The 17091-nt window shown below is 41.5% G+C and overlaps 1 protein-coding gene across 1 annotated transcript in view; it reads right to left on the bottom strand.

The window, feature by feature from the left end:
• Nucleotides 1–17091, bottom strand: part of DGKD (diacylglycerol kinase delta) — an 80078-nt gene that overhangs the window by 1159 nt on the left and 61828 nt on the right. Inside the window, exons 17-29 of the mRNA XM_056849996.1 lie at nt 16211–16339; nt 15142–15238; nt 14031–14141; nt 11006–11102; nt 9139–9246; nt 6252–6365; nt 5580–5714; nt 5241–5392; nt 5026–5137; nt 4813–4905; nt 2600–2719; nt 2185–2302; nt 271–401 (exon numbers count right to left, since the gene is read on the bottom strand). Of these exons, the coding sequence (XP_056705974.1) occupies nt 271–401; nt 2185–2302; nt 2600–2719; nt 4813–4905; nt 5026–5137; nt 5241–5392; nt 5580–5714; nt 6252–6365; nt 9139–9246; nt 11006–11102; nt 14031–14141; nt 15142–15238; nt 16211–16339 (1517 nt within the window). The remainder of the gene's footprint in view (nt 1–270; nt 402–2184; nt 2303–2599; nt 2720–4812; nt 4906–5025; nt 5138–5240; nt 5393–5579; nt 5715–6251; nt 6366–9138; nt 9247–11005; nt 11103–14030; nt 14142–15141; nt 15239–16210; nt 16340–17091) is intronic.

Raw genomic sequence — 17091 nt, 5'->3', positions numbered from 1 at the left:
GATTGCAGTCTTTCAAGAAACAGCATTCAGAAGTTAAAAACAATCTAGAAGACAATGGTGAATCGCAGACCTGATCTACAATTTAAGTGGTGAAGTTTAAAATATTTGGGTGCTTTGTCTCTAATCTGACTCAGCTAATCCATACCTGCAATATTACTCTGTCTAAAGCCACCTAGAACGGAGAGTACGCAGACCAGCTCCAAGCATAGTCAGCACAAATGGCCATGCAAATGCAGATGGCTACTCTTGATGAGTTGCTCATGAAAGTACCTTGAGGTCTCTCCGTTCGAGATGCAGGAGCTCAGAGCCCCGGACGTCATGCCGGATGAAGATATCCTTATACTCACAAAGACTGAGATGCTCAAGCCAGGCCGCAACCTCCTCCGTTCCCCAGAGGTGAACTGTCAGAGATGGAAAAGCAGGAGTGTGTTGAGTACCCAAAGCCCAGAGAAAAGACAGTGAGAAACGGTGATCACCAGCAAAAGCCAAAGTGGTACGTGAAGAGAACTGAAAACAGTACCTTAACCTCAGAGCAGAAAAAAATGAAATGGGGTGCAAAAAAATCCCAAAGCAAGAGAATAGAAGCAAAGGTGCAAGAAATTTCCTCTTAAATAGAGGCCAGGTACACTGGAAGTTGATTTTTTTAAACCCATGACCAAATCCAACACTTCTCAGTTAGCTCAGACCACTGGATGCTTACTGCAGCACCCAAGAAGTAATTTTAATGTGATTTAATGTATGCAAGAACAAAATAGATACAAATTATCAAGAATCCAGCCAAAGTGGATGCCTATTATTCTTCACACTACTCTATCACAAGACAACTCTCACTGGCACAGCTAATATATAAAATAGCTAATTGTTATTTTTAAAAAAATGTGTGCTCTGTATTTATGGTCAAGGTAATATATGAGCAGACCCCTTGGAATCTTTACACAGAATGAGACCAGGGGCAGGCTTCAGGTTTGTTTGACCTCTCTTACCCTTCCCCCTTAACACACAGAGAAATACCTGGAAATACCACAGAACTACAAGCTCAGGAAAACTCCATGTTCCAGTAAATGTGGTGGCCCAGATATAATCTGTTACATGAAATGAAGAAGGCCTGGGGAAAAGTACACAAATCTCAAACCTTTCCAATCTCACTGTGTGAAAAAGCTCCAAGGGGAAAAAAACTGTCTTTACACCAGTCATCCCAAGGCACTGTGTGTTTCTATGGCCCTCCCCACAAGTGAAGGAAATGGAAGAGTTCATTTCAATTCCTTGCATCATGAACAATGTCTTAATGCAAATGTTCTGTGTAAGAAATTTATTTGCATTCATTCAAGAAATAAATATTTTCTAGGCATACAATGTCCTCCTCTCTTAGGGAAGGAGGACCAGCCATCAACACACACAGCCATACAGCACCTCTGCTGGTCTCTAAGTAAAAGAAGGGGTAATACACCTTTACAGTGCAGAGGAAAAAGAAAGATGCGCTGTAAAAAAAAAATCAGGAGTACAGAGGATGGTACCATTAGCGCCAAAGAGCAAACAGCTCTTTCAGAAGTTAGAGACAGAAAGTCTTTATAAAATGGAATATAAGCCAACAAATCAACCCAGTTGCAATGAAAGTATCCTGATACAATTTGAATTGTTGATTTCAAGGTCTCATTTTAAACATCATATTGACCAACAGAATTAAAGCTCAGGATGCACCGGGGATGATGAAGGATCCACAGATAATTTATGCATGAGAATTGATTAAAAGCCTGGGAATTAATCAATGAGAGAAAACCATTAACCAAATTCGGGAGCATCAGAAGTGGGAGAGCTGGAGTTATGCGGATGGGCCCTGCGGTTCCTCTGATTTCTAAACATCTTTCAGACCCCGAATGACACATCCCTGAAAATCACTGAAGGCTTCCTTGTAGGGCGCAATCAGTTTTTATATTTGGGAGTAGTCACTCAAGGACATTACTATTATACAGCTCTGGGAGACATCCTAGAAAATAGTATTGCTATGGGAATGTCAGATACCTGTAAATACAAATGAAAAGGGCAAACTCAGAGGAAGAGTGAGGAAAGAAGCAGATGACAGTCACAGAAGAGGGGAGGCATTTTTGTGCAAAAGGTAGCGCACATGCGCACATGTGCTTATGCATGGGAAATAGGGCAAAGGGGAAATACACAGGCAGGTGGTACCCGGCAATCCCAGAGTGCTACGGGTCTCCTTGTTTTTGTTGTTCTTTTCCTTTTTAAACTTTGTCACCAGACGAAATTTGCCACTCCGGCTACGTTTTGAATAGTCCAACATCTGGTTCTGCAGGGGGGGAAAATTCAGGAATCACAATTCAGGTAATCTATAGATCTCCAGCCAGCGCAATATTTTCATAACAAGAAATAATTACAGGTAAGGACTCCAGTGGAGCGATGAGAAATTACCACATTACTACACAATTCATGACAGTACAATATAGTCAATTCCATTCAAGTTAGCTTAGGGAACTTTGTCAGAGTAAAGTATCAAAAGTAATCCCTTCCACCTCACTGAGCTATCCCAGTAACAGAAGGGGATGTAAGGGTCTCTAGGAGATCTGCTCTTCTCCTGGTAAATTACCTCTTCATCACTGGGCTCCATGAGCTGCCACAGCCAAGGAATATCTGCTAACTTCCTCATCTGAAAGTCAATTTCTGTCAGGGCTGCTAGAAGCTGCTCTTTCTGTGGAGGATCCAGCTGCTGCATGAGAGATGGGAACACAAAGGCACAGTTAAGAGCTGCACAACTGAAAACAGAATTGCCTAATCTCTACTCAGATCACTTCTGGACAAGTACCTAAGCACAAATGATTCTCAAATCAAATACATATGTTAAAGTAAAAATAAGCAGGAATCTTGTGGCTGTCATTTTAAATAGGACGTATGAAAACAGACATCAGAATCAAGGGGCCTTGAAATGTAGGAAATACAGGGTGAAATCAGATTTGAATTTTACATAAACACATAAAGAAAAATACAGAGACCATTCATAAATTATGTGGTTAGTTACTGATACCCTCCTCATCTCCTGACTACCACCAGCTCCTTTCTTCCCACCTCTCCTCATCCTGCTGCTGCCACCTCCTTCACTACTGCTGCCACATGGTGTAACATTATTTTCTGGGGCTGTCTTATTATGGTACTAATTCAGACTAGGCCCTATGGAGAATGTGATCGGCTCATGACAAAAATGACGGGTGGGACTTCACAGCATAAGTGTCGTAAGATTATTATTATTTACTTCTACAGGTTTTAAATCCCCCACACATTTGTTTTTTGACTTTTCAGTTTTTTCTCCAAACCTAGGGGCTTCTCCCAGTTTGTGGAAAAATCTCCCCTGATGCACACTCTGAGGCCATGTTCAGAATTAGATATAAAGATAACGTGGACATAAATATTTGCTCATTTTAGACTACAATTCCATTACATCTTCCATTGGGGGTTAGAATATACTAGACAATCCTAGCACTATAAGCTTTAGAAAATCAGGGTAGTTATGCCAGTGTACTTAAGACTGTCCTGCTCCCAACAATACCATGGTGCAATATGGTCAGTATGCCATCATTCTGAAAATATTTTCAATTTTGTTGCCTGATATTTTGTAAGCTTTGAACAAGAAATCCCCCCCCCCCCACTTGTCTCTATAATGTAAGCAAAGAAACTCTTGGTCTCTTATTTAACCAAAGGAAATTAGAAATGTTTGCCAACTGGCTAATACCTGTAGAAATACTGAGTATGGAACATTTTAAACCAGGAGCAACACTTTTTTTTAATAAAATCATCATATCATTGCCAATTTGACCTAACCAAGAGACCGAGATCATGTCTGTAAATCAGTTTTTACCTCCGTTCATCATTATTAAATCTGTTCTCTCAAACAGGCACAGTTCTCGTGTTCTGATTTCACTTAACAACCCTATATGGTTACCAGATTTAGAAATAACTGGAGATCAAATGTAAATAAAACTGTAAAATGTCAAAAGATCATCATGGTTTGTAAAGAAGAAGGGAAAAAGAGAGATCTCCCAAGAAAGAGTTAGGACTTGTTTACAATGCAAACTACCCTGGCACAAAGCTATATTGTGTTGTTGCCTCTATCAGGCCATCAGGTTCTAAAGCTGTGGCCAAAGTATCAGCAGATCATTTACACAGCCATGGGCTCATGCCAGAAACATTGTCCCGAGGCACAGTCAATTGCTTCCTTCCTGTACTCACCCAACATATCACAAGAAAAACGTGAAAGAACAACGACTGAATCTGTGAGCCAGGTAGAAAGGGGACATGTCTAGCATCAAATCATTTTTGTTCCAGACAGAATGAACACCAGAAGCACGCAGAAGGGCCAAAGGGCAGCCTAGCTTTGGAAAACAGATAGCAATGACAACAGCTTGAAAGAAATGCAATCGGACACCTCCATATATTTTGGAACCATTAAGTTTTAAAAGGAATGCTGCTGCTAAACACAGCCCCTGAAACTATGTGACACAATTTTCAATCGCACCAACAACAATCCCTACAAATTCACTCAGTGTTGACATCACAGTCCAGCCACTAGGAAAATCAGCTTCAACCCATTATTAATGTGGAGGCATGTTATCATTCTTATCTGAATTAAATGGGGCAAATTTTAGGAACAATACCACAATATTTACATGCAGGATGAGGGAAGTAACAACACTGTCAAATCTGAGTTTTAGTCTTAAACGGGAAAATTATCTTCTCAATAAGGAATAAGGATGAGAAAAGCAGCAGAAATAACAAGAGATATTTTTTTAAAAACTATTTATCCCTTACCAGGGCCATTTTGCCAGCCAGGAGCAGTTCTGTCTCATTATGCAAGGCTTTAACATTATTCATCATTTCTACAACAAGGTTACAATTAAGGCCCTGTGGAAAGAATATATGCATGAGAACTGGATGTTACAAGCCAACTTTAACAAAATATGCCAGTCAAAGAGTCCACTCAATAGGAACAAGATGAACAAACTAAGAGAAGCCAAGTAATACCTCTGCAGACTTGGATTTCGCATACACTTGGTCCATAGATTTGGAGCTAGCATTGACTGCGTGAGCAAGTTCTTGTTCCATGTCCTGGTACGACTGAGCTATTTCTCGAATGCTGTAGAGAAGGGGGAGAAACATATGAGTCTCCTGGATTGTTATCTTACTGTGATGTCCCTTGCTCCACTTGAATCCAGAAAACAAAGAAGATGACCCTCCACCTGTGAATTAGAGCTCCTGCAGCACGGCAGAACTGATTGATCTGAGTGGACTCTTCTTCAGATATAGTCTCTGGGTGCAGTGAGAAAGAGGGAGGTCTGGGCAGCTCACATTTTTGTTTATCCTCCCAGGACTTCAAGGTGTTCTCAAATGCCTGAAAGAACAAATCACATTGTTCAATGTCTTCTGTGACCACTTAAGAGAAGCTGTACTGTATATATCTTGGATGCATGCACATAGTCATGCCTGTCTATTTCTGCAAAGCCTGTCATGATATTTTACTACCCTACTGGGGATACCTTTTGCTGGCTAGGTTCACCATGTAAGCAAGTTACTCTTACCCTATCACGGGTTAATGTCTGGGCTCTGTTTTTATGCACAATCCAAATATATCCTGGTGGTTGGATCCAGGCTTCTCCATCAACTTGCACAGGAACTCCCTCATCTCCCAGGATTGCTATCTTCACTGTCCGGCACTGTGAGAAATTCATTTGTTAAATGCACTCTAAATCATAAGACAAACGTGTTTTGTACATGCCAAACATTCCCCTATGTCCCATAGCAATTACTAGTTTTCCCAGGCTCTTTTCTCCAGTAAAAGCAGAAATTTGGCTGTTGTTGCTAGTCAGAACATGAAATCACGTATCTGAGCAAAATTTAGAAAACAGCCCATGTCTAATACTGCAGATCACTGCTCCTATTAGCCTTGGACCTTTCATCAATTGCCATTTTTTTGCCATCAAAGTCACACTGACTTATGGTGCCCCATAGGGTTTTCAAGGCAAGAGATGTTTGGAAGTGGTTTGCCATTGCTGGCTTCTGCATCACAACCCTGGTATTCCTTGGTGGTCTCTCATCCAAATACTTGCCAGGGTTGGGGCTGAGAGTGTGGGACTGGCCCAAGGTAACCCAGCAAACTTCCATGGCACAAGTGGAGATTTGAGCCTGGGTTCAATACTTCTTAAAAAGGATCAGAGACCACCTTATGCGAAATGTGTAGAAGGATGAAATACCTGGGCAATCCGATGATGCTGAAGATTAATTACACGCGAGACAGCCATTTGCATACTACCAAACACTGCTACCACTTCCAGAACCTTGTCATCAAAAGATGGAGCTGTGAATGTCTAGAAAAATAAAGAAGAGAAAGGAATCCAGCTTCTGCTTCAAGGATGCTGGGTTTTGTTTGCATCACAATAATGACGGTCTAAGCATACAGGACGTCTATATCTTAAAAGGAAAAAAAATTTTTTTGGGAGGCAGAAATTTGCCGACAAGCAACGTGTCCATGTGTATGGGCTTAGCCCCTTCCCCACTCATGGTTTCTCTACTCCAAACTCATGGTTTCTCTACTCTTTATGGCTGGACCATAAAGACTTCCAAGAGGGCAGGAACTGCACGCTTTTGCACCACAGGCAGTGTAGACTAGGTACTCTACTGTCGGCAGATATTAACCTGTCCCTTCTATGCAAGGGGACCATGGGGGAGTTACTGTCAGCATAATGTTGATACTGGTAGGTGGTGGTGAAATTGCCAGTGACACTGCAGGAATGTTTCAGAGGGTAGCCATGTTGGTCTGCAGTAGAACGGCTAGATACGGATCCCATAGCACCTTTGACTCTTTCCTCCTGTCAAAAGATCACACCCCAAAAATCTGATTGGTCTCTAAGGTGCCATCGGACTCATACCTGGCTGTTCTGCAGGAATGTTTGTTGGGCCACATTATTGCTTATTTCTACTGGTATTGTCTTTATTTCTACTATTGTGCTGGAAGTGTACAAGACGGCAACTATGTAAACCTGGCACAGCAGCCACCACTATAGCAGGACCATAGGACTGGCTTGCCTGAGTCTTGCTTCTGCAGCCCTCTCACTGACTTGCCATTTCCTCAGGCCCTTCCATTTCTGTATCATCATCTTTTCAACTTAAAAATTCACTCAAGCTGAGCACCCACTGTAATGGCATGCATGAAGTATAAAAACATTAGTACTAAAAATGAGGAGGCATTGCAATTCACCAGCCCATTTATATCTTTGGTTTTTTAGTGAGCAAAGACACTTCATTTTTCATGCTGCTAATGGTGGCTGCTGCCTGCATTCCTCTTATTCTAAAAGCTGTTCTCTGCTCAAAGGAGTTATTTAATCACAAGTAAAACAGGGGTCGCCATAAGTCGGCTGTGACTTGAAGGCACTTTACACACACAAAACAGAGTTGTATGAGTGAAACAAGATCAATCACAGCATTCTTATGGACTCAAAAGTTTGTCTTGTGATGGGGGAAATTTGGCTGCAAAGGAGGGAGTCCGGAACCCAATGATAGTACACAGAGTCAAGTCTCTATTCTAAAAATGATTTATTGATTAATAGTCTGTACCTTACTATTTCTATAGAAATATCTTGGCCCCTGCCCAGGGCAAGAGCTTGCAAGATCAGTTATAATAGTAGGGACATCACCAGGATTTACATATAAAGGTAAAGGTCCCCTGTACAAGCACCAGGTCATTCCTGACCCATGGGGTGACTTCACATCCCGACATTTACTAGGCAGTCTTTGTTTACGGGGTGGTTTGCCAGTGCCTTCCCCAGTCATCTTCCCTTTACCCCCAGCAAGCTGGGTACTCATTTTACTTGGAAGGACGGAAGGCTGAGTCAACCTTGAGCCGGCTACCTGAAACCAACTCCTGTCGGGATCGAACTCAGGTCGTGAGCAGAGCTTGGACTGCAGTACTGCAGCTTACCACTCTGTGCCACGGGGTTCCTGGATTTACATATAGCCACCAACATGTTGTTCAAGACTTTCTATTCCTTGGCTCCACCATCAACCAAAAGGGAGACTGCAGCCAAGAAATCAGAAGGAAATTGAGACTGGGAAGGGCAGCCATGAAGGAGCTAGAAAAGATTTTGAAGTGTAAGGATGTGACTCTGGCCACCAAGACTAGATTAATTCATGCCATCATATTCCCTATTACTATGTATGGGTGTGAAAGCTGGACAGTGAAGAAAGCTGATAGGAAGAAAATAAGATTCCTTTGAAATGTGGTGTTGGAGGAGAGTGTTACGGATTCCGTGGACTGCCAAAAAAACAAATCAGTGGGCTATAGATCAAATCAAGCCTGAACTGACCCTAGAAGCTAAAATGACTAAACTGAGGCTGTCGTATTTTGGTCACGTCATGAGATGACAAGAGTCACTGGAGAAGACAATCATGATAGGAAAAGTTGAGGGCAGCAGGAAAAGAGGAAGACCCAACAAGAGATGGATTGACTCAATAAAGGAAGCCACAGCCTTCAATTTGCAAGATCTGAGCAAGGCTGTCAAAGATAGGACATTTTGGAGGACTTTCATTCATAGGGTCGCCATGAGTCGGAAGCGACTTGACAGCACTTAACACACACACACACACCAACATATTGATTACAATTCAATCAACCTCACAGAGATCTTTCCTCCTATGTCTGGTGATACCTCCCTTCCCGGGAGTTGGTAACCTGTAGGCATTATTCACATACCAAAAGGAAAGGGAGGGGGAGTGAAGATGCTTTTCGTTCCACTTCAGAGATTTTCAAGGATATATTGCTCTGACCAGAACACTTTAAAGAATAACAAACCCAACATTTGTTCAGACTTTGTGGCACCTTGGAAAAAATAAGTCTTCACAATAACAGAACAGAACTAAATCAAAGTAGGTGAAAGGGCATAACATAAACTAGATACTTCTAATTTAATTAACTACATGAATTAGAACATCACTGGATTCAGGACTCCCTCCTTTGGAGCCAAATTTTCCCCATCACTTGCTCTCAAGGAACATGGGAATTTGCTTCAGAGAGATTTTAGTTCAAAGCAGAAGATATGCAACAAAAGCTACCATTTTTATTCACAAAATTTCAGAAAGACTCACATCATCTTCTTTGGTTCCTCCCCAGAAATTGGTCCCTCCAGCGTAACTGGGGATGTTGAGGACAGCAATTCCTTGAAGACTAGGCAAAGGGATTGGGCGCCCATCACACTGCATGACACAAAGACAATTTGTATACCATAAGCAATCCCAGCTTTAAAAGTTCAGTAGATTAACTGCCTGTCAGAAGCTAGAGAGACAAAGCAGTTGCCCAGTGGAGGCTGAATATTGCATCCTCTTGCAAGAAAGAACTTGTCCCAAAACATGATAAAAGGAGCAGAGATATGCTAATGATACTGTAGTGTGCAGAATCCTGACAACAGAAGGGAAAAGGTCTTAACTTATCTGTAACAAGATATCTCCAAGAAGACATCCAGTGCTTTCTTAAAGAAGGGCCACTGCTCCTTCTCCACTTTCCTATACTTTCCCTCAGATAAGGAATGCAGGTTCATTGCAACTCATACTGAAATTCCATTGAGTTTCTGACCACAAGCATTTCCAGACTATGAAATACCCTGCACAGAAATCATGTGAGGGGAGGGGACGTGGCTCAGTGGTAGAGCATCTGCTTGGCATGCAGAAGGTCCCAGGTTCAATCCCTGGCATCTCCAGTTAAAGGGACTAGGCGAGCAGGTGATGGGAAAGACCTCTGCCTGAGACCCAGGAGAGCCACTGCAGGTCTGAGAAGACAATACTGATTTTGATGGACCAAGGGTCTGATTCGGTATAAGGCAGCTCCATGTGTGTTCATGCTGTACATGACAGAGTAAAGCTGTGAGGAAATGATGCCTTGCAGGTGTCTGTCATTTTGAAAAGGCTACATAATGAACCCTTTTACCCTCAAGTGGTATAGCATGAAGAGCATTTAGATTTTACAATAAAAAGAAACCTTTTTAAAAGTACAAAGAAGTAAAGGAAGGGGGGAATCACCACATATTTCAGACACTCTATTCAGCTGAAGTAATGCAAAGTCCTTCCCAAATAACTTCAGTTACAGGATACATATCCTTCTTTTGCTGCTGATTCCCCTCTTGGTATTCTCAACATATGTGTACAAAGCAGTATCTCCTCCAACAGATGGCAGAAATGAGCAAGGCAAGCTGATTCACTAGAATTAGTGGTTCAGCCAACAAACATTAGTAGATGCTGTATTAAAGCCCAATGATGTTGCTTAACACATAGGAATTCCATTGCTGCAGACAATATCTATTACATGCAGCAGACCCATGAGGACTATGGACAGGGGTCTCTTCCCCCCTTCTGTATCCCCTCCCCCAATATTTCCTATTTCCCTCTCTCTGGCAGCCATATGGCTTTTTCTTGAGCTTCCTCCTCTTTCCCCCACTACATACATCTTCCCCCTTCCTGTTTTTCTCCTTCCTTCCTCTAGCAGCCTATCCTCTTTTCTTTCTTTCTTCCTTCCCTCCCATCTATCCTTTTTTGCTCTTTACCCTTTACTCCTTTCCTCTCTTTCCCTGCTTCTTTCATTCCCTCCCTATGTTTTTCAGTTTTTCTCCCCCCCCTTCAGCTGACACTGACTGAAGCCCCTTAGCAGTGTTTGCTGGGGTTTCCTTAGCAAGACTGTTAACAATAGGACATTTTGGAGGACACTGATTCATAGGGTCGCCATGAGTCGGAAGTGACTTGATGGCACTTAACACACACACACACGCACAAGACAGCAGAGTTCACTGGAAATCAGCAAAGTAAAGTGGATGGATTCAGGTTTGCTCCTAAGAAAACTGACAAAACACACACTGGTTAAGCAAAAGAGAAAATGGGGGAGGGATCCAACAGACATCTTTTGCCTTACTATGGAGAATCAGACTTGAAGGGCCAACTTGCTGTGAACAGCTCCAGAATCCATTACCTCTAGCAAAACTTTCTGTTCCAAGTTCTTGTAAGTTCTGTGTAGCAACTCCTTAGTCCCAAGAACTCCGTACCACATCATGTTCTTTGTACGACTTCTAATAAGAGAAAGCAAAGCAACAAGCAATACAATAGACCTCAGTACATGCTACTGCCACTTATGCTCAAAGGAACAAAAAGTCAATGAAACCCCTGGTAGGGATGTGCATTTGGATATATGTGGTCCCAATATATATCCAAAGAACACCTTATCAGTATTTTCTGGATATATTTAGGTCTCTGGATGGTATCTGGGATTTTTTGGGATACCTGGAAATAGATCTGAAAAATCCTGGAAATATTCAGGAATAACTGGAAATATCAGGAATCAGCATTTTAAGGCTCCCAAGACTATTTTTTCTTTATTTTTCCGATGTGTCTGTGTCTTCCCAGGGCTTGGTATTGGCTTGCCATGTTGGCTTTGATTTTGTCCTTTTAAATAGGTTTTGTTGGCCTTGCAACATTGTATTCTTTGTGTGAGTTCCTTTGTATTGGGTTTGCTTTTTGCAGAGAATTGAACACATGAACACATGAACACATGAAGCTGCCTTATACTGATCAGAAGCTTGGTCCATCAAAGTCAGTATTGTCTACTCAGACTGGCAGCGGCTTTCCAGAGTCTCAAGTAGAGGTGTTTCACATCACCTACTTGCCTAGTCCTTTTAACTGGAGATGCCGGGGATTGAACATGGGACCTTCTGCATGCCAAGCAGATGCTCTACCACTGAGCCACAGTCCCTCCCCTCAACATTGCCTTCAATTCTCGAGTTGTATATTGGTTCAGATTCTCTGATTTTACATTTGTTGGGCTTGCAACAGCAATTTTGTTTGGCTTTGGTGATTCTCTAGATGGACATTAGGTTGGATTCTTGGGTTATACATTTGTTGTGTTAGGCTTGTCACATTGTCCCAGAGTTCTGCTGGGATTCCCTAGTTCTGCATTGGTACTTTGGCTTCGTTGGTTTTGTCTGCTTTGAGTGACTTTTGGCCAGGGGTTGCTTTGCTTGCTCTTGTGTCTTTGGCTATTCTTTGCCCTGGAGAACGCTCATAAAACAGCCCCTCCAGCTCTCCAGAGTTTCCCCACTGGGAATAATGGAGCCAAAGAATATTGGAATCCCGAAAAAAACCCAACCAGATCTGAATACTAAACTGGTTTTTGGAATCTGGAGAACTGGGAATACCAGTATTTTTTTGCTCTCTGGTATCTGGATCCAAAAAATACCATTTTTTTCCCAAGCTGCAATCCCTAAATCCTAATCTAATTTCCTAGAGCAACAATTTTAAAGCAACAAAAGAGTATTATGATCTATGGCTTGTTTCTAGAGGAAAAAACAGCCTCGAAAAACAGAATTATAATTCAATCCAGCAATGCAAATCACCACAGTTATCCACTTATAACTTCTAAGCAAGAAGTATAGAATAGGTGTTACACTTGATGGTCCTGGTCTCCAGAGTAATGCTGATGGCTTCAGGAATATGATTACATTAGGACAGGTAGCATTAAGTAAAGCTTACCACTAAAACAGAGCTCAGAACAGGTGTTCAAATCAGTAAGAACACAGTTCACACAGACAGGTACCTGTCAAGAAGTTGAGGTCCCTCAATTTCTTGGGTTTCATTATTTCCTTGGTTCAGGCCTGGAGGCCTATGAGTTTTGTGCTATTGGGATGTTAGAACAGCAAAATAGTTCCGTTTTGAAAGCTGCTTCTGGGGAGGGAACAAGATAGGCAACCAGCTGCTTCTCGTTAAACCTTTCTCTCCCCTTTCTGGAATGCAAGGCCGTGCGTTGCCACGGTAACTAATCGGTCAGCCACTATCTTAATGTTTGTGACGACATCCAGGTGCAGGGAGTTCTGCAGGCTTCACCACCTGAATGCGTCAATGAGTGAGTCAGCATTCTGACCAAGCGATTAATTAACAGCTAATAACTTTCATTTTCTCAATTGGCTTCTATGAGCTCATGCCATTGAGAAAACGAATATAAGGACAGACCAGTCCTGAGCAAATCATGCACACTTTGGGGTACAACAGGAGAGCTGTGCTGGCGGCATCAGACCCCATTTGATTTTGGCCCTTGAGAGGGAAACTCTGGTCAAGCTGTCCTTTTGGAGAAACCTTTGGACAACCTTTTGAAACTCTTGTATGCTGAAAGAACTCTTGAAACTGGTAACTATTGGAACATTGCTTTTGAAAAAGCCTTGACAATTTTGTGAACCTTGGAAAACTGAAATATTGTATGAGTTAGTTATGCTAAATCATTTTGTTATTTTCTTGCTTAAAACTTCATGACTTTTCCTGTAACCAGCATAAATCTTATAAAATAAATCATTAGCCTTTTAAATTGGCTGCGTCTATGACTCTGGGATTCCAAGCCTAAATCTAAGTGCCTTGTGTGTGTGTGAAAACCACCTACCAAAAACCTAAGACAGTTTTGGGAAGTGTGAACCGTCCTGGCTAGGTCTCAGCCTGGCAGGAAAAGTGTCACACTGAATTTGGAGCTTGGCAGGGGTTACTCTGGACCTCTTGCCTGGAGGCTTAACTTTTGGTCCAGAGTTGGTGGCAGCTACTCATTGGGCTTGGGGCGAAAGCCTGGAGTTCAATGTTTTGTTTTTTGGGAAACTTTTGACCAAACCAAAGCAGCCCAACTGGTGGAGACTGGTTGGAGCTCTTTGACAGTACCTTATCCATTTTGACCAGCATGGCCTCTAGTTCTCTAGAAGTGAAAGCATCCCTATAAGCACATCCACCAGAGCAGTTGTAAAACAAACAGAAACTGCTGCATCCAGTTCTCATTGCTTTTTTCAAACAAATTGAAGGAAGAGACTACCCCATGTTTTCCCATTCCTTCCTAATTAACCATGATCACTGAGCAGTGTGCTCATAAGAGATCTACACAAGTAACTTGATGAGGCTGTAAGCAGATTTATAACTACAATTGATACATACAGTTTCTAAAGAGATCCAGAGCTCTTAAATGGATAATCTACCTGCACTTTTCTGGATGTTCATCACGCTTGTTGTTGAAGTCCAAAGAAATTTTTGCATCCAATCCAATTCCAAAATAGTTGTTCATTACACATTTCTCTACATAACAGTCACTGTGAAGTACAAGGCAGACACTTTGACTCAACATGGTAGAACGTTTCAATATCCCTCACATGCTCCTATCAGCAACAGAAATTAAATCCTATAATTTACTTGTAAGTTGCCTGTAAGTTTTCTGTATAGGTGAAATAAATAAATAAATAAATCCAAGGAATTCCCAGGATTATGTCTCCAAGAAGCCAAGAAAAATTTAACAGAAACAAAATAGAAAAGTAAAAACTAGGTGTGTGGATGATTAACGTAAATCAGAAGGCAACTATTTATATATCTTATAAAGTAGGCGGTCTCTTAGGAATTGCAGGGTAGTGAAGTCATTAGGAAATTTCTCCTGACCCAAATATCCTGTTTCAGGCTACTGTACAGACTTGATACTCTCCTGATTTTACTCTTTTAATTGGTACTCAGCTCCCCCCAACATTTCATGCTTCTTTCAACATGCTTAGCCATCATCAGACCATTGTGCATGTTCCTCCTTTTCTACCCAAGTAGAAAAGGAGATATTTGGATGTACACAGGAACCTCAGTCATGTTTGTGCGATTCTCAGGGTTGATTAATCTGACAAAACCTCTCAAGTTTCCAACTGCCTTTCTTTCTACTGAATCAGAAGGACAGGATATGAAACCATATGTCATCCTTGAACATTAGTCTCCTTGGCAGAAGATAACTTCAGTTTTCCCTCTAATCTTAACTATCATCACTGAAAAATAAAAGCATATGAGAACAGACGTCAGGATAGAGGGAAGCCATTCTTATTGGCACGTTCATCTGAACTCTAGGATAAGACATTTCTGTCAGATCTGAACAAAGCTGTTTTCCCATTTGTCATTTTCAGTATAATCCAAATACTGCCAAGGATAGGTTTGTTAGGGAATTCATATAGTCTTGCTGCAAAATAAATAATAGTTTTTATTTGCTCTTAAACTTATTTTTTCATGAATTATGTACTGTCAGAAGGCAATGCCCTTTCCCTTCATTTCTAGTTGAACACTCACAGATTTTCAGGTTCAGAGTTAAATGGGTCTGCGTTGATCAACAACCGGCTGATAACAGATCCTCCAGGTAGAGAGCCAGATGCTCCAGCACGAATATCTACCAAATAGAAAAGTTACAGGAAATGATAATGAGTTAATGAGGTGCAGCAGGGTAGAATTTATTTGTAACTGGCAAAACAGGATCTATTTTACCACCACAACCAACAGAATGACATTTTTGGAGCATGACTATTACTGCACATATTTACTGTTGCTGAACAATGGAGGAAAAAGAAGACTTCAGACTATTAAAAAGTTTAGTCTTGTTCTACACAGCAGCAATTTAAAATCAAACATTCTTTCTGCACATTTGGGAAAACAGAACTTTCCATTCAGTCTCTTTCATTATAATTTAGAAATCCAGAAGAATAGTTAATGCTCTGAAATAGGACCAATTCCGCCTCCCAAATTGTGTAAGGATGGAAAGTATGGAACAGCCTCAGAGTTCATTTGCACGTATCTACAAGCAAGGGTGCTCCAAAACAGATATGTAAGAGAAGCCTCAATAAAACTGCAGTTCTTTCATGGAGACAGAAACAGGAACGGAAATGGATTTAAAGGTTACATCGTACAACCTTCAGAAAACCTGGACGTTTTAACACCTGCACCTCACATGATCTGCTAATCACTATAAAAAGCTTGAGAAATTGGTTCTGAACAGGAGCAAAACTGTATGAACAAGCAAGGACTGTTATTCAAAGCAAAGAGGCAAGCACCAACTGCTGGGCAAAAGCAACATTCATACACTATTGATTAATCAAAGCAGACCTGAGCTGTGTGAGAAACCAAGAGAAGGATCAGAAGTACCTTCAATCTTGGCTCCAAAGATAATTTTTAATTCCTGGGACTTTTCTGAATTTAGTCTACAGTACTCCATTGACTATTCAATAGCAACACTATTTCACTCCCAAATATCCTTTTTGTGCAGTGTGAACAATATATTAATAAGAAAGAAAAACACATTATGCCCTGAGCAGCAACTGGACATCATCCCCAGTTCAGCTAGATTGGACGATGGTGCTGCACTCACTGGGGAAGAGGATCTTTGCATTCAGCATTGGCAGATTGTCCCGGGTTCCTGTCTGGGGAGGAAGAGAGGCAGAGCTTCCCACTGTTAAACCTCCTTTACTTATTAATCTTTCACAAGGAGACTTGATCACTATAAGATATAAACACAAACCACAGATACCATTAGTATATTACTGACACTGTAATAAAAGCTTAAACTGGAGGACAGAAGAATGGTGTGAGTTATTCTGGGTCCCCATTGTGGGCAAAAAAAGTAAACAAACAAATAAATAACAGGGTGGGGGGTGGAGACACTCTGTTAGTTACCAATTGTGACATGCCAACATTTTCTAGCTGGGTGCTCATCAGAACAAAGTCTGTATGGGCTTTCTTATTCTAGCAAAACAATTACCGTCTCTCATATTAGTAACTAGTATGATATAATATTGTTGAAGGCTTTTACGGTCAGAGTTCATTGGTTCTTGTAGGTTATCCGGGCTGTGTAACCGTGGTCTTGGTATTTTCTTTCCTGACGCTGATATAATGGTTAGTGCTGGACTAGGATCTGGGAGCCCCAGTTTTGAATCCCTGCTCTACCATGGAAGCTCAGTGGGTAACCATGGGCTAGTCACTCTCAGCTTAAATGACCTCTCAAAGTAGTTGTGAGGATACAGGGTAGAACAGCTAAGCAGTTACATATACTAACTGAGCAGTTAACATTCCGTAACAAATAACTGATAGCATTGTAGCTTTGGTTTACCGTATATACTCGAGTATAAGCCGAGTTTTTTAGCCATGATTTTTGGCTTAAAAAACTCACCTCAGCTTATACTTGGGTCAATATGGTAATTCGCCTGCCGGGCCCTCTCCCAGCGCGCTCCCGCCAGCCAGCTGATGGGCGGG

Source organism: Euleptes europaea, chromosome 5 (assembly GCF_029931775.1).
Source record: "Euleptes europaea isolate rEulEur1 chromosome 5, rEulEur1.hap1, whole genome shotgun sequence".
NCBI lineage: Eukaryota > Metazoa > Chordata > Lepidosauria > Squamata > Sphaerodactylidae > Euleptes > Euleptes europaea.
The sequence above is the reverse complement of the archived record's forward strand: the minus strand, read 5'-3'. Positions and strand labels throughout refer to the sequence as shown.